Here is an 18,034-nt window from a genome sequence, read left to right as displayed (position 1 = left end):
GATCATTTTAAAATGGAAGATCACCGAACAGCTGCAAAATTAATCCCCTATCGCGGCTATATGGCCACGGTAGATTTAAAAGAAGCATACTTGTTGATTCCGATGGCGGCTCATTGCCGAAAATATTTGCGCTTCCATTTTGAAGATGAAAACTCAGATTTACTAACCTATGAGTTCACGGCTTTGCCGTATGGGCTTTCTTTGGCTCCAAGAACCTTCACAAAAATTATGAGAGAGGTTGTTACCTATCTAAGAGCGCAAGGCCATAAATCTGTGTTTTTCTTGGATGACATCTTATGCATTGGGGATAGTTACGATGAATGCTTGTGTAATGTTAAACAAACCATTAAACTATTAGAATGTCTGGGCTTTGTGATAAATTATCAAAAGAGTAGTCTGGAACCCCAGCAAACCTGTCGTTACCTAGGCTTCATGTTTAATTCAGTGGATATGACACTATCTTTACCCACCGAAAAACGCGAAAAAATCGCAGCCCTTGTTAAAAAGTTTTCGTCACTCCCTTCTTGTACAATTAGGGAATTTTCACAACTCATAGGAGTTCTTATCGCCGCTTGCCCTGCGGCCAAGTATGGGTGGCTTTACACGAGAATATTAGAAAGACAGAAATTTCTAACTTTGCAACATGATGCAAACTATAACAGTAAAATAAAATTACCAAAAATTATTCTAAAAGATCTGATTTGGTGGAAAGATAAGATATCTTCATGCTCACACTCTTTGCTACCTATCACCTATTCACTCGAGATATTTTCTGATGCATCTCGGACCGGTTGGGGAGCGTTCTCGAATAATCTCCGAGCGCACGGAGCATGGAGATCGGAAGAAAGATCTTTCCACATAAATCAGCTCGAACTTTTGGCTGTTTTTCTGGCTTTAAAATATTTCGCACATGATAGACATGATTGTTCTATATTACTGCGTATAGATAATACGACGGCTATCAGCTATGTCAATCGCATGGGTGGCGTTCAGTTCCCTCACCTGAACAACCTTTCGAGGCAAATTTGGCAGTGGTGCGAGGAGCGAAATTTATGGATTTTCGCTTCGTATATAAATACGAAAGACAATATCGAGGCTGATCGAGAATCACGGAAAATAAATCTCGATACAGAATGGGAATTGTCCGAGGAAGCGTTTCAGCGCATAATAAAAAGATTTGGACATCCAGAAGTTGATCTTTTCGCATCTCGCGCCAATGCAAAATGCCATAATTATGTGTCATGGGGAAAGGACCCAGATGCGATTGCCATAGATGCTTTCACTTTATGTTGGAGTCATAGTTTCTTTTATATGTTTCCTCCTTTTTCGGTCATATTGAAATGTTTACAAAAGATATTCCATGACAAAGCTTCTGGAATTCTTATTTTCCCGGTTTGGCCATCCCAACCGTGGTACCCCCTGTTAATGTCATTATTACAATCTGACATAATATATATGAACCCCGAGGAACATAAAGTCTGCTCTGATTACAGGACTAGGAGCCCGTTCCACAGGCAACTTATCCTGGGTGCAGCGCTGCTCTCCGGCTAGCCTACCGGAGACGCGGCATACCAGAGACTTCTTGGGATTTAATGTTAGCATCCCTGTCCAAGAATACCATGCAGCAATATAATGTAACACTAAAATTGTGGTGGGCATTTTGCTCAAATCTTGGTAAAGACGTATTTGACAACTCAATATTTTTAATTATTGGTTTTCTAACTGAGCAGTTTAATAAGGGAGCGTCCTACGGTTCTATTAACAGTCACAGATCAGCACTATCTCTTTTCCTCGGTGATAACATCGGAAAGGATGAACACATAAAAAGATTACTCAAGGGTGTATATAAATTAAGACCAAATTTGCCAAAATATACACACACTTGGGATCCCAAATTAGTGTTGGATCATATTGCTCAATGGTACCCAAACTCGACTATTTCTTTAGAGCAAATTACTAAGAAACTAGTCGTTTTGTTGGCGTTATGCACAGCACATCGCGTGCAAACTTTCTCACTGATTAAATGGCAAAACATTCAATTTTGCCACAATGGGGTAAAAATAATTATAACGGATATAATTAAGACCTCAGCTATAGGTAGGGAGCAACCAATATTGTTTCTCCCATTCTTTGAGGAAAGACCAGAAATTTGTGCGGCTTCAGTCCTCAGGGAATATCTCTCTGTAACAAGTACTAGAAGACCCCAGAACTCTGAACGCCTCTTAATAACTGTGAAGCGTCCCTACAGAGACGCGACAGCACAGTCAATAAGCAGGTGGATAAAGAAAGTTCTGGCAGAGAGCGGCATAGATGTGACAATATTCAGTGCTCACAGCACTCGACATGCTGCCACATCTACAGCTGCATTAAAGGGGGTGAATATTGATCTCATTAGAAAGACGGCCGGCTGGTCTTCCACATCTCTAACCTTCGCCAGGTTCTATAATCGTCAAGTGATTGACGAAACTATATTTGCAAGATCAGTGTGTAATCTTTAATTAATTATAAACATATAAGACTGATTTTAGATCTTAACAGATAATTGTAATTTACTGTTAGATAATAATAAATGACAAAATTTAATAAATCATGTTACGAATACTTAAAGGTTTTTGCCATTATACACCCTGATAGACAAAACTTTGTCTCTAAACAACTACAATAATGTAAACTTAATTATATCGAACAATGAAGCGAGGAAATATTAATATATGATCAAACGAGCTTCGCAAGCGAAGTTCGATCAATATTATATGACTCGCTTCATTGGAAGATATAATTACCCTCCCTCCCAGTAAACCCAGTCACCAAAGTTTTGTATCCAAAGATCTCTAAAAGAAATGAGGATTGCTTCTAGCGACCCCACCAAGATGGGTTGGGGGTGGGGAAGGTTTTTTAGTCAATAGAAATACTTATTTTTCAAAATCTCTAAAAATAAGCGTGCAATATGTTGCCAGTAGATTAAATAAACTACAATAATGTAAACTTAATTATATCTTCCAATGAAGCGAGTCATATAATATTGATCGAACTTCGCTTGCGAAGCTCGTTTGATCATATAACATATGTTTGACCAGCGAGTCGCTGCACAAGCGTTTTTAGAGAATTCTATATATGGCAATAATTTTAGCTGTCAAAAGTGTCAAAAATATTGTCAAACGAGTTTACACATAACCTAGATTCTCAAATTCTCATGTTAGTTCATTCGTTACGGAAGTTTATAGTTCATATCGTATTATAATGGCTAAACCGATTAGAAGCAGTGTGAGGAGCATGTTATTTAAGATAATCTGTAACTATAATCAAGTTCGACACGACGAAAATGAGAGATTACTAGAAAAGAAGCGAATATTGGACGAAATCATTCAGGCGACCGGTAAGTCATTATCAAACAATGTTGATGCTTCTTGTACCAAATTTAATTTACGAGATAGGACATTTGTTTGTATTACTAAACTTATGATTTATTTATATTACAGCGGGCGTAGATGACGAAAATGTTAGAGAAACTATTCAAAAGCTAGCAAGCGAACTGAAGAATGTTATTGATAATAACGCATCAGAATCAAGTTATTTAGAGAAAGTGTCTACTATGACAGGTAATATAAATAATCTATATTTTCACATCTAGGTTTATTAATATTTTAGTGTTCTTTTGTTAAAATTCCTATTGTTAAAACTGTTTTTTTTTCAGGTGCAAGCATTCGTACACTACGCACAATTAAAAAAGAGGGTTCTATTAACCAAGGCCAATGGAATACGCCAGGGAAAAAACGACCCCGGCCACCAACTGTGTCAAATTTAGACAATTTTGATGTGTCAGCCATCCGTAATAAAATTAATGAGTTTTATTGCGTCAAAAAGCAGGTACCTACTCTAAGAGCCTTACATGCGGATTTGAAAGAATCTATAGGATTCTCAGGATGTTGTGAAACACTGAGGAAAATACTACACGAGAACGGATTTGAGTTTAAAAAAAATAAAGAAGAGCGCTCCATCCTCATGGAAAAGTTTGAAATATCTGGGTGGAGGCAAAGGTTTCTTAGAGCTATACATAAAAAACGGGAAGAAGGAAAAAATATTGTGTATCTTGATGAGACATATGTCCATCAAAATTACAGACCGAAGAAGTCATGGCAAGGGCCTTCAACTTCCGGTTTAGTTGAAAAAATTTCCTCGGGTAAGCGGCATATTATAGTGCATGCTGGATCAGAGCAAGGATTTGTGCCCAATGCTTTGCTTGTTTTTAGCACAAAATCCAAAGCAGCTGACTATCATGATGACATGAACAGTTCTAATTTTTTAAAGTGGCTACGAGAAATGTTAATCCCAAATTTGACTGAGCCCAGTGTAATTGTTATGGACAATGCCAGTTACCATGTAACACAAATAAATAAGCCTCCAACCATGCACAGCTTAAAGGCTGATATTCAAAAATGGCTAAGGGAAAATAATATCCCATATGAAGAGTGTTTCAAAAAGGAGGAATTGATGTGCCTCGTTGAGGAAAATAAAATTGGTCCCATATATGCAGCAGAGGAGTTATTGAAGCAGCATGGGCATGAGGTCCTTAAATTGCCTCCATACCATTGCGATCTAAACGCTATTGAGTTGATATGGAGCCTCACAAAGCGAAAAATAGCCAGCAGAAATGTGGGGCTACCGGGTTCAGATACGGAAAACTTGATCCGAGAATGTTTTGCAATGATTACCCCGGAAGATTGGAAAAAAAGTACAGACCATGTAATAAATGTGGAACGAAAATACAAGTCTAAGGACAACATTACAGACACTGAACTAGCTCCATTCATAATAGAAGTTCGGGAAAGTGACAATGACAGTGATAGTTCTCTGTCAGGAATTGAATTTCTTGAATCCGATTTCGATTATGATTCTTAAATAAATAGGCACCTTCTTTATAAACTAACAATATTAAAAGTAGATTGAAACTAAATTGTGTTTTCTTTCACCTACCTTCAGTTCAGCTCCATTATACAATATGTGACTTTTTATTATTACTAACTTTATAAGTACAACGGGAAGCATAAATATTTCCCTTGTGAAGGTTTACTTTAATAGCACAAGGGAAATATTTATGCTTAATAAATAATCGCCTGTAATTAACCCGAGTTCAAAACTTCAAAATAAAACACAAATAAAGTAATTTTTAATCCTATCAAAAATATAAATGTCATATGAGAACCAAGTTCAATATTATGACATATGCCTTGGTTGTTGACTTCAACGACCAAAGAAATGAGATTTAAAGGGTGCCGTTTAATGGTCAGTCCTGAAATTTATTTGTAACAACAAAGTATCATTTTCTATAACTTAGGAATCTTAGGATAATATAATAACTTACTTTTTGTACAGTTGAAGTAAAGATATTTATGTTTACTACATATTTTTGTAATGATTGACTGATTAGTCTACTAACAATTGGTTCCTTCGTTTTTTAGTATCTCTGATAATAATGATAACTATTCAATCATATTTTTAATTTTTAAGTGGGCTAAATTAGAAGCCAGGGTTATAATTGCATTGCAACGATATCCTCAGTCTGTTTACTGTATTAAATTTACAGTCTGCTACGTTGCAGACTTCAGTCAGTCACTAATCAAAACAAAAATTAATTACGTATGAATTACCAAGTATCAAATTACTTTTTTTGCACTATGCTTCGTGTTACCAGTTAAAGATTTTTTGAATTTGCCGCTTTTTTTTTGTGCAGCCACTCGCTGGTCAAACTCTATGCTCCAAATTAGAGCTCGCAACACCGTAGAGCAGCGCTTTGGGCAGCTAAAGTCAAGATGGCGATGCCTAGTCGGCAAGTTGCGATATTCGCCAGTCATGGCAGCAAACTGAACAGTTGTGCTATGTTCCACAATTTTTGTATAGAAGTTGGGGTACTGGAACATGGTCAAGGGACAAGGGCAAGAGAATGATGGTGAGGTTGGGGTACTGGGGTAGCCCTTGAATATGGGTCGCTCGAAGAAAAAGGAGCATCCAAGTTAAACGCCAGGCAGAAAGATACTGATGTTTATAAGGAGGCCGTCCAAAATCAGCTTAACCAGCGGTAATACAAGCTTGGCTCTGGGTCGAGCAGCTCGTGAAAGCCACCAACAGAGCATTTTTTTTTTTCAATTTCTGTTAAATAACAATTTCTGTTCAATTAATAATTTTAGCCTAGACGTCCTATTCCGATACATGCAAAGCTACATTACATTAAGTAGTACTTTACTGGGAAGTTTCAAGGAAATTCGATGAAAAGTTGTGATTCAAAATAATTAACATACTTATCAGTGCACATTTCAATGTTGTATTGACTTGGGAATACAGGATACATTTTTGAATTAGTACCAATAGTATTGAAGCATGGACTTCACAAAGCTGCCAAAGACATTTATTTGCCAATTTGGTATGAATCTTTATCTATCACAATCTGCCACTCTGTCCAATCACTGTTGACTTCAACATAATAAACCACAACTACTGATGTTTGGTAAAATTAGTCAACTAATTGGTGTGTTGGCAAGTCCGACAGAAGTAAATCTTTTTTACATTTGTCTATGCTCTTGTTCTATCTTTGAATTTGGTTACCAGGTGAATGATATAAATATTTCACATTACCACCTAAATATGTGCTTATCGTAATTGTGCTTTTATATTCAATATATTATTCTGACTATAAGACGGTTTTACTTCTTCGCCCCTACAGAACCAGTCCCTCCACCTCACCGCTGAACAACTGTGCTAACATGTTTGATTCTTAGGTACAACAAGTAGCCTGCCGAACACCTGTACTATGACTACTGTACACTGAGCTTATTAGAATTTGCGATGCTATTCAGCTATGCTAAGCTAGAAGCTAGAACATACCAAAATACTGAAGCCGTCTACTCTTTGTTAACAGCGTTAGTACTTTTATAATGGACATTGCCCCATATAATTTCATGCAAGTCAACAAATTTAATGTGATTGCATTAATGTTACACTCACTAGCTTGTATCATAGCTAAATTATGCATGTTGTTTTCTTTTCCCAAGTAAATTTATTTTTGTTTGTCATTAGTATTTAGTTTATATTTATATTTAAGTTTAGTTTTTAATTATTATAGTGTTATTTTGTTTACTTTTTATTGTTATTAAATAAACCCATTACAATTGAATTAAGTTTTCTAATATGTAAAATTAAAAAGTATTAATTAGAAGACTCATTAATGAATTATTGTTATTCTTTTGAGAAAATAAAGATCTTTAAACCAAAATTACCAACATAGGTTTCAGCTAAATTTGAGAGTTATTCAAAGAAACAGCATAATTGCAGATGAGAGTCTGAACAGACTGAAGTAGAAATAAGTTTAGAATAAAAATTCAAGTCAGCCTGAGTATGCCAATCTGGAAGTATCTTCATACCTATGAAAAGTGCGAAGGAAATTTACAAATTGAGAGATTCATATTAGCAGCAAAAAAACATCAGGAAAACCTTTTGAAACAAAAACCATATACCCAAATTAATAACTTGTTAGATTACGTCTTTTAACCTCTAGCGGCCCACCATACAAGGAAAATTGGCAATCGAATTTGAATCAACGGTATTAGAAAATAGAGTTGAATTTGTTTTGTTTTAAAATCGAACGAAAAATGAAATAAAAGAAACTCTATTCCATTTCATTAAGATTTAAATTTCATTGGAGGTAATTTGTACTAGTATTAGGACATTGAACCCCAAGAGGTTAAGTTACACTTTCAGAACAAACAACTTATTTTGTATTTATTTTTTATATTCAACGATCTATACAATATCACTTACAGAGTAGTCCAATATGTGATATGTATAACAAAAAGAAAGACAAATAATGGATGAGAACAAGAGACCAAAGTCAACGGGGAAGGCTTTTGAAGCAAGCTATGTTGCAAAGACAAGTTAATGTTGTAAGTGGGAACTAAACTAGTAACAATTAAATTCATTTAACTTGATTAGACTACAAGAGCCACTACAATTATCCATATTTTATTATGCATTATAATTTATATACAACGAAAAATTAAATGCAAATGTCCACTTCAACAAAACAATCAACAGAAAACAAAGAATATTAAAACCTGTTAGACTATCACAAAACAGTTAAACGGCCGAATTAAAACCAAAACTATCCAACTCAAAACATTATTCATTTTAACCCAGTTGAATATCTGAAGATAAATATTTTAGGACCATAATAGCAACGAAAAAAAGACACAGAAAGGAAAATTCAACACACTTCACCCGTACTGTTTCCTACAGTTATGACGCCAAGAATGAATCTAATTTATAGACGACCCCCGTATCCCGACCGGTACAAAATGCATAACTAATTGCTGACACATTTCCTGAGTTCCACTGCATATAAAATAAATGCTTGGCAAGAACCTAATAATGCAAAGCAAAGCAAACTAAGGTTAGGATAGAAATACTAGGAATAGGAGGGAGAGGAAATGACTTTGACATGACATGACATTTTTCTTGAAGTGTTACCTGTCTAAACAATATTAATAGTGTATGTCCAAAAACCGTTAAATTATAAAAGCCGCAACAGACTACCGCACCGCACCGCGACTTTGGTGCAAGTTAAATAAAAAAAGTATTGTTCGCCATACGTATGTCAGCGAAATCGACTCCACACTCGCGTTCGCGGCTTCGCCCGCGATTCACGCGCATAGTCTGGAGGGGGCTTTAAAAGCACTAATAGACGGGTGTACGGGGCGTAGCGGATCCCTTGGCCTGATCAATAGAGTGGAAAGTGGTTCAAGAAAGAGCTAAACTGACCAGACCAAGGTCATAATCCGGTACGCCCATCTGTTCGCACTATTAAGCTGTACATCACTTGGTAATACATTAACTGACTCAATTTTTTACTAGCCGGCAACACTAGTCTCTTTAGCTGTCACTTCACTTGTCAGACAAGAGTACAAGACGACTACGATTCTATTTTCTTATTGTTCGATCTGCTATACTTTGTTTGCAGTGGTGAAACAAGATGCCCGTTGCAAAATCATCGAATGGGGTCTGTGCTCACAGTTGCTTGTGAAAATTGGGGCCACTCTCGAGTCTCGGGTTAGACCGCTTTGCCTCCCTATGGTTACGCTATGTCGGAATTGTGTGTCATACCAATTGTTTGTGAGATTCGTTACCATTCTATTCTATCGAGCTTTCGTATTGCTTCCAAATATCAAGGAGCTGGCAAATAATGTATTAATAATCAAACTGTGATTAAGATGGTCATCATGAAAATTTTTTACTAGGTTAGGTTTATCTTAGTCTATCTGTTTGTAGTCTATGGATTGTAAACACATGTTGTTTATTATAATGGTATACAAAGTCGTAGTTTATTATAATGGTATACAAGTTCTATAACTAAGGCAGGAGTCCAGAGCTCCTTATCTGAGTCAGCTCTGGCCTGACAGCTCCTGTTTGGTAGCTTAAGAATAGAGGATTGTCTTGGGTTGTTATATAAAAAAAAAACTACAACTAAGCCAGGAGCACTGGAACTCCTTATGCGAGTCGATCAGTTCAGTTCTATCCTGGTAGCTCCTGTATGATAGCTTAACACTTTCGCAACCGGGCAAAAAACGGCGCACTACCCCAGAAACCGGTCGTCTATATCTGCGTACAAAAGAACCCGCTGGGCGGGTTGTCCGGCATCTGAGCTAACATTACGAGTGCCTACCAGGCGGGTTCTCGGTAGTCAAAGTGTTAAGAATAGGGGATTGTTTCGGGTGGTTATATAAAAAAAATACTTCAATAACTAAGGCAGGAGTCCGGAGCTCCCTATCTGAGTCAGTTCCGGCCTGACAGCTCATGATTGCTAGCTTGGTAGCTTAAGAATAGAGGATTATTTGGGGTTGTTATAAGATCAGAATAGCCTTTATTGACCAAAAATAATAATTCATTATTCATGTATTTCAATAAGTATTAACCATATAAGTACCATTTTCTCAGTGAACTAAGGAGAATGAATCCAATATATTTTCTAATTATTATATAGAAACTACTAACTTGATAATTAAACAGTAATATGATAATAAACAAAAGCACCATTAACATTGGCGCGGTAATGCCACCACCATTTGTATGCAAAAAACACCAACAAATTCTCAAAAAACGTGTTTTGTGTAGGAGACAAGATCACTTTGCAATCCAATCGATGAAGTCGCCACCTGAAACCTATTTTATACGAAGCCTTTTGTTCCTGGGACATACAATGATCGGTAATTGTATTTCTTTGTCCTGATCAAACTTCACAAAGTTACAAATAAGTCATCCATTAATATAATAAATAGATTGGGAGAGAAAGGGCACCCCTGTTATACGCCTTTGCCTTTTTTAATCCACCTGATTGTTGATGTTGATGCGTATTGTCGAGATCTTTTTCCCACTTTGACATTGGAATAAAGGTATTTTTGATCCGCCGCCTTTCTTTTTGCTTGTGCGGGTTATAGAAATTGTAGGTTATTTTCATTCTCATCGACAGGTGTGATTTGGCTAGCCCTCTGAAGAACGTCCGGCATTCTTTTTCGTCTTTTTTTTAAGCTTGTTTCGAGCTAAGAGGTTGCGTTTATTTTGAAATTTATTATGGATTTGTTAGCACCTCTTCTCGTTCCTTGGAATAGTTTGGTTGGTATTTTAGGGTCTCACTGGCTGAAGTTTTCCCATGTCAGTGGTCCCTCGGCCCTGCTGTTAATTGTAAATTCGGTTAGGCATCGTTAGTATTCTTTAATGTTGTAGTGTTTTGTAGTTGTTCGAACTCGTAATTTAGAGTCATGTAATTGAATTCGCTTGTTAGAGTCTCGTTGGGTGTGTAGAAAGGGTATATACAAGGATATTTACAATATTTATTTACATAAATTTACAAATTGCACTGAAGAAGGTAGAGAGGCAATAGAGAGTACTCTCTCCAGGCGGGTGTTATGCCTGGGGACCGAAGTCCATTGAGAGTTAGTCGGAAGTTATATATATGAATACTGACATTATAACTCCGTAAGCGCGATGTAGATCTTGCATACTAATTGCGACACAAGAGCAGCCGATGCAACGGAGCCACGCCGTTTTGTCGACTAAATAGTGTTTAGTTTTAAGTTTATAAAATACATTATGTATGTTAGTCTGTAAGGTATTTGTAATATGGGCCTTGTTGCCTGAATTAAATTTCTAAATAAATAAAATAAATAAATAATTGCCTTCTAGACGTAGTGTCTTCGTAGTAGTTTGTGCGTTCTTAGCTTCCTAACGCCATCTGTTAGAATATTGTGGCACGGCGTTGGCAGTGACAGCTAGAGGAGCCGCCACATCAGCCCCCCTTTGAGCGGAGGGGTCAGCGACGACGTATGAAGTGTGCAGCGAAACCAAGTGTGGCGAGTGAAGATGCTCAGAGTCACAGGCGAGCGGAGCGGCTCAGAGCCAGTGTGACGAGCGTAGTTGCTCAGAACCCTCAGGCGAGCGCAGTTGCTCAGAGCCAGAAAGGTGAGCGGAGAGAGAGAGAGAGAGAGAGAGAGAGAGAAATGGCTTGCTGCGAGGCGGTGTCATCAAGATCTTGAGGTCTTCATGGCTGTCCAATGTCGGAAGGTCACCAATGTAGAAAGGGTATATACAAGGATATTTACAATATTTATTTACATAAATTTACAAATTGCACTGAAGAAGGTAGAGAGGCAATAGAGAGTACTCTCTCCAGGCGGGTGTTATGCCTGGGGACCGAAGTCCATTGAGAGTTAGTCGGAAGTTATATATATGAATACTGACATTATAACTCCGTAAGCGCGATGTAGATCTTGCATACTAATTGCCTTCTAGACGTAGTGTCTTCTTAGTAGTTTGTGCGTTCTTAGCTTCCTAACGCCATCTGTTAGAATATTGTGGCACGGCGTTGGCAGTGACAGCTAGAGGAGCCGCCACAGGTGATTAGTAAGAAAACTTCTTATTTGATATCACCCTTCTCTAGGTTTTAAGACACAAGATACCTGAGGCACTGTGGATATCGTCTGAGGGCATGCTCAATGTTCTTAAGGCAATCTTGGATGTTCCCGGTACAAATCACAGTTGGGGGCCCGAAATCTTGCTCCATTATTTCTTCAAGTGCTGGTTCCGCTGGTTAGGGGTAAGCTTAGGCGCGTTAGTCCACTCCGCTTTAAACGGTTATCGTCTACCTATTCATTTTCACCATTAACTTTCTACTCGTATGCTCAAAACGTACCCTAGTTTCCCATGGGATCAATTATTTCCAAGGTTTTTTGCTTTAACGATAGTATCACCATCGTATATGGCTGTGTTGGCATATCGGAAACACTGTTTCCTGTTTCCTTAAGTTCATCCAGTGGTAAGTATAGCATTGAGAAAAGAACTATTCAGTTCTTCAGTTACATCGCTCTACCATAACCAGATAAAACGTTTCTTTATTTGTAATGTGTAATAGCTGGTCCACCACACTATTGACAACATACTGTTTAGGATTCAAAGTTACGTAATCCTCTATTAATAAGACTTTTATGGTTGGAATGGGTTGGAAAATATACATACCCCTCTGGGTTGGCAATATTGACGCCGTGCAAAGATCCTTCCTTATCAATTGGGATAAGTTAGCAGGAGACGTGATATGTGATACTCCAATTCAGCATTAATTTGATTCATTAACTCTATTCGCACATACCGCTAAATCCGGTTTCGATAGTTGCAGTGGGTTCTTTGCCACACCACCGGAACTTGGAGGAAAATAGTGTCGTAATCTATGTTTTCCATTTTTTTAGGACTATTAAAGTCACAATTAAAAGAACTAGTAGTAGTATCAGTGTTTGCACTGAAAGAATGATATGCTATAAGAACTATGATAAGCTTTAAATAAATTATGTATTAGGATATAACAGATGAAAACAAATTTTGGAGTGCCATAATTTTGTTACAACATGTATGTTGTAACATGATTTATGAATTTCAGACATTTTGCTAATACTTATTTTGTAATCCATTTCTATGTCTGACTGAAACTGCTGAAATTGACGGTATGTCAACCCATTTTTTCGGATGAAGTTTACAGTAGAAACCACGACGACCATAACTTCTTTCCATGCAAGAACTCCTACAAAGCGCTTCTTCATGGACAATGCAATGGAAAAATAGCGGAATTTTTCAACCTTTCTCTGCAAATTTCGTTGTGATTCCACCTTCCAGGCCCTTGTTTTGCCCACTCATGTTTTGACAGCCTATAGTAACACTTAACAATTTTTGCCTTGGTAACTGTTCTATTTGCCTCTTACACTGTATCCACAACACAATAATTTAATATCGGCTCCTTGCTTTGCCACAATGTAACACGCAACTCGGCTTCCGTAAGTATCTCACATGTGCCTGCGCGCTTGCGCGTAGAGTCCGTGTTCGTAAATTAATATGAGCAGCTACACAGTATCAGGTAAAACCCCGGTAGATGGCAGCAGCGGCACCGCGTCGCCTCTATCATATCCAGTAACAGAAAACGAAATATTTAATATTATACAACACTTACCCAATAAAACAAGCTGTGGTATCGAACTGTGTGTAACTTCACCCATCACAAAATTAGTCAACCAATCTTTTAATGAATGTAGCTTCCCGGATAAATTGAAAATAGCCAAGATAAAACCCGTCCTAAAGAAAGGTGGTAAAACAGATAATCCAGCTCACTATAGACCGATTGCGCTCCTCCCCGTTATATCTAAAATTTTCGAAAAGTGACAAACCGCATCTACAGTTTTTTAGAAAAATATAATTTGTTAAACTACTTTAGGAGATAGATACTTGGGTCAAGGAGGTCGTATCTCCTAAGAAGAGATCTTGATTATGTTGCGTGTCGAGGGTTTATTTATAATAAGGGGTCATCCATTAATTACATCACACGTTTAGGGGGAGGGAGGGGGTCAAGAAAATGTGACATATTGTGACATGGGGGAGGGGGGGACACAAACTTCGTGACGTCACTTTAACTTCATCAGTAACCGAAAATTTATTTAAATTATTTTATTCGCTGTACATTTAAATAACAAGTTTTTAAAACGAGAATCGTTTTTATTCGTTTAATTTTGTTTCCTAAGCAGTTTTGGGTTATAAAATTACTAATATTTATATCGTCAAAAATATTTTGATAAAATATTAATAATACTTAGGTACTTACATAATTCGATTTGGCGATTTCGTAGAAAAAATGTGACGTCACACTAGGGGGGGAGGGGTTTGCCAAATGTGACCAAGTGTGACAAGGAGGGGGGGAGGGGTCAAAAAACCTAGAAATTCGTGTGACGTAATTAATGGATGACCCCTAACTAGATGACTAGTTTGGCTAGGGGCCACACAGTTGGCCACTGCTAGCGCGACAGTAGGTAATCCACAGACTAGCGATAGTAACGATGTTTGCCGAAGGACTGCGTGTGGTAGAATGCCTTTGGTAGCCGTATCCTTCACTGTTTTATGCGAACATGTGCATCCCCACTATGTCCTGCTAACGGTACGCTGTACGGTACCAAGAGCTTCCCACGCAACTAAACTACGCTAAATTACACAATAATAAAATACAATGATTCTGCCGTTAGGTCAGGTAAAACGCAAGGATAATAGACCATAATAAACGAATAAAATAACGTTACAGGAACTTAACGAATAAAAAGGCCGCGCGTAGCGGTCAGAGCTTAGGTATGCATTGCAATAATAGTATAATAGCAAAGTGCACTTTTATGGCCAGACAATATTTGCCGTTACGGGCCCGGCCTACAAGACATAATTGTTATTTTTGGCTTTACTATAAAAATTAATCTAACATGTTTATTCTACTTATTAATACTATTCTATACATATATATTCTAATGCTACATATGTAGTGGACGGACACGTCAGCTACACTATAATCAGTTCGCATTCCGTAAAAAACGTTCTACTACTCTTGCAGCTTTTAATTACTTAAGAATTAAGAAATAAACATTACGCAGTAGGATTATTATTAGATACGTCCAAAGCATATGATATGTAACATACTGGTATGCAAATGAAGGTCTTATCTTATCTCAAACATCATCAGGTTACGTTACATCCCCCGGGGAACGCGAAGGATCGCTGCGGCGACGCGAGTATTTGTTATGTCCGCATAAAAGCTGTATTTATTATGCCCGCATAAAATAATCGCAGCACATCGTACTTGTCTTCAAAATCCTCGACACGCTCGGCATCAGCTGGATCCAATATTAGGATTTCAAGGTTCAGCTCCTTATACTCCTCAAAGATCTTCTCCAGCCTATCCATATTTTCCTGATAAAGCAAAGGGTCCGCGTCTACGCTAGAAGACGCCGTTTCCGCTACCGCTTTAAACGCCATCATCTTCGTTAAAGCAGCTTCTAATTGTCCTCTGGCCGCTCGCAGTCTCTTAACATCGTCGTCCGCCATTTTGCCATGGAGACTTGCTAACACCTTTAAACAATATTCAACAAACTTAAGTTCGATAATTTATCTAAATACAGTTATACACACTCGTCACACGTATGTGAATACAATTGACAATAACTATAACTTATAGTTACCTCGATTAACCAAAACGTATACAAATTGATAAGCCTTGCACACCGTGCCGCAAATAAATTGCAATTTGCAATGCAAATAACTTATAATAAACACAATGTAAACTTACAAATTAAAATAACTTATAAAAACACTGGCTCGGCACTAACTTAGCGCTCATGCGGTTAATTATCGCTATTGTTTATGCAATTGCATCTTCTTTCAAACAAAAATTGGCTAATTAGAAAACAAAGTATAAGCAAAGCACAAAGTGACATGGATTCTTCTTTGTCGAAATGAAATTAATGTCGTCGTCGGCGTCCGATAATGAGTGAATGCATAAACGAAGGATTCCTGCCACGCTGCTATTGGAACGGAGCGGACTGAACTGCGTTGCGTACGGCCAATAGGCGCACGCGGCTGCGACACGAAGCTTGGCGTAGATCTCCGAGGTCCGGCGACGTATCGTTCTTGCAAGTTATGCTCACTCGAGCAAACTTTTTTCCATTTGCAATTGGAGCCTGTTTTTTGTCTAAATGTACTATTTAGCTACTAAAATGCTAAAGAGAAATTCGAATTAGTGTCTAATCACTATTAATTATCAAATGCCACCAAATGCTGAAAGCGAAATGAAACCTTTAAGTTCTACTACATTTTTCTTCAACACTATTTCACATGGATATACTGTTTCCTGTGATATGTGCTACACGTAAAAATTTGATGAATAAAATTAAGTACCGTAATATCTTCACACATTAAATAAATATTTTATTGTATATATTATTCCCTAAACTTAATTATGTATATTTTTAATGTAAATCTAAACCTAAATCCCATCACTTCCGCCTGTTCACGAAAAATGCGTCCGGTCCAGCAGCTAAAACAAAAGAAAATACTATCTTCACATTTTGCGGAATTTAATAATAACTTCATTGATTTTCTATATAATTTAGCATACTCTAACATATGCATCACAGAATATAAGAAATAGGCCTGTATAAAAAAAATAACCACATCACAATTTCATGTTAGGGTCAAGAAAAATAATGTACACAGAAAAAGTCATTAAGTGAGTTTAACCTTATCCATTATCCGTCCCTTTTCCGCTTGTATGCGGGCTTCTATCACTCCCAGCTGTTCACACGCCCGGAGATAATTTGGATAACATTGGCACGTGATGCCATTGGTTCATTGCAACCATGCATTCGTTTAATGTCCACCTCACCTCGTTCCATTGGCTTTTTAGGCGTCGCTTTTCTTCTAATAATAACATTAGGTCCGTCTCCAGTTCTTTTCCGCTTGTATGCGGGCTTTTATCACTCCACTTCAGACACGTGTCGAAACCGTCGATCACGCATCCAAATGGCCGCTTTGATGCTGCGCCAAAGTCGCGATGTGCAACATAAACCACAAGCCCAAATGAGTTTAACAGTAGATTAGTTTGACCACACCTGAGTCACGGGTCCGAAGCAGAAGGCAGTGGAGCCGTGGCCCCGCGTTGCTCCAATGGCCCCCAGGAGGCAGCACACGAGTCGCGGTGACGCACGTCGAGACCGTCGAAGCGTACGTCCAGGTGGCTAATCTCCTGTCAGGCCAAAGTCGCGGTGAGCAGCACGAACCGAACCAAGCCCAAATCCACAGCACCGCCCAGCGCCGACACGTACCCGAAGAAAGAGTGGACGTACCCAGGGACCGGCATTAAAGCTAAAGAGAAAAATTACATCTTGAAACGTGTTGCTGGGTACTTTGACACGTGTCTTGTTTGTCCCGGGAATCGGCTCTCCTAATCTGGCGTTCACTGTTATTTCTGTGACTTTGAAACTCCACACTGTTGTATATTTTGGAATGACCACGCATATATATGAGTTTTCTTTGATATTTGCCGCCATAATTGTGTAAGTCGCCGTGCTGATTCACGATGACCTCCTTGTTGTCGCACACACACTTAGAGCACTCTTTGCCCATTTTGGATAATGTAAAAGTTTTCTATGAGTGAACGGAACACTGTCGCACGAGTGTCAAGTCGCGATTGCGTTATGATTCCCGTGTATGCAAAAAGTCTTAGCCTTTTACTATTTAGTGCGTCAAATCCATTATTAATAATTTCAATGAAGTTTGCGGTATCTATAGTTCGTTTTTTTTAGCATTAGAAAGAACTCCACAGAAGCAAGCGTGCAGTATTTATCAGGCTCTTTTATTGTTAATAATTATTGAATTATCTAATGTAGCATGGTCAATACATATAATTTACTTCAAATTATACCCACTAAAAGTGCCAGATTTGGAACCACAAGCTTACTTCTGCGAAGTTCTTTCTAATGCTAAAAAAAACGGACTATAGCTAGTTAATTCTCCATTCTCCAGTGGCTACCACAGTTCGTCAGCTACAGATTGGCTCAGTACTTGTGTTGCCAAACCAACTTTAATTTTTTGGAAGTTGTTGGGTTTAAAATAAGCTGGTGTTGATTTGTGTAAGCTCTTGCTT

General features: G+C 37.9%; 3 protein-coding genes across 3 annotated transcripts in view; 2 read left to right on the top strand and 1 right to left on the bottom strand.

Moving 5' to 3' along the window:
- The window catches only part of LOC134670654 (histone-lysine N-methyltransferase SETMAR-like), a 311,101-nt gene that overhangs the window by 38,580 nt on the left and 254,487 nt on the right, over positions 1 to 18,034 (top strand). The window lies entirely within an intron of this gene.
- Positions 1 to 18,034, bottom strand: part of LOC134670986 (uncharacterized) — a 139,663-nt gene that overhangs the window by 72,833 nt on the left and 48,796 nt on the right. The window lies entirely within an intron of this gene.
- Positions 3,244 to 4,954, top strand: LOC134670623 (uncharacterized). Its single transcript, XM_063528424.1, has 3 exons — positions 3,244 to 3,376; positions 3,480 to 3,599; positions 3,695 to 4,954. Exons 1-3 carry the CDS (start codon positions 3,274 to 3,276, stop codon positions 4,897 to 4,899), a joined length of 1,428 nt encoding a protein of 475 aa, XP_063384494.1. The 5' UTR covers positions 3,244 to 3,273; the 3' UTR covers positions 4,900 to 4,954.

Source organism: Cydia fagiglandana, chromosome 14 (assembly GCF_963556715.1).
Source record: "Cydia fagiglandana chromosome 14, ilCydFagi1.1, whole genome shotgun sequence".
Classification (NCBI taxonomy): domain Eukaryota; kingdom Metazoa; phylum Arthropoda; class Insecta; order Lepidoptera; family Tortricidae; genus Cydia; species Cydia fagiglandana.
The sequence above is the reverse complement of the archived record's forward strand: the minus strand, read 5'-3'. Positions and strand labels throughout refer to the sequence as shown.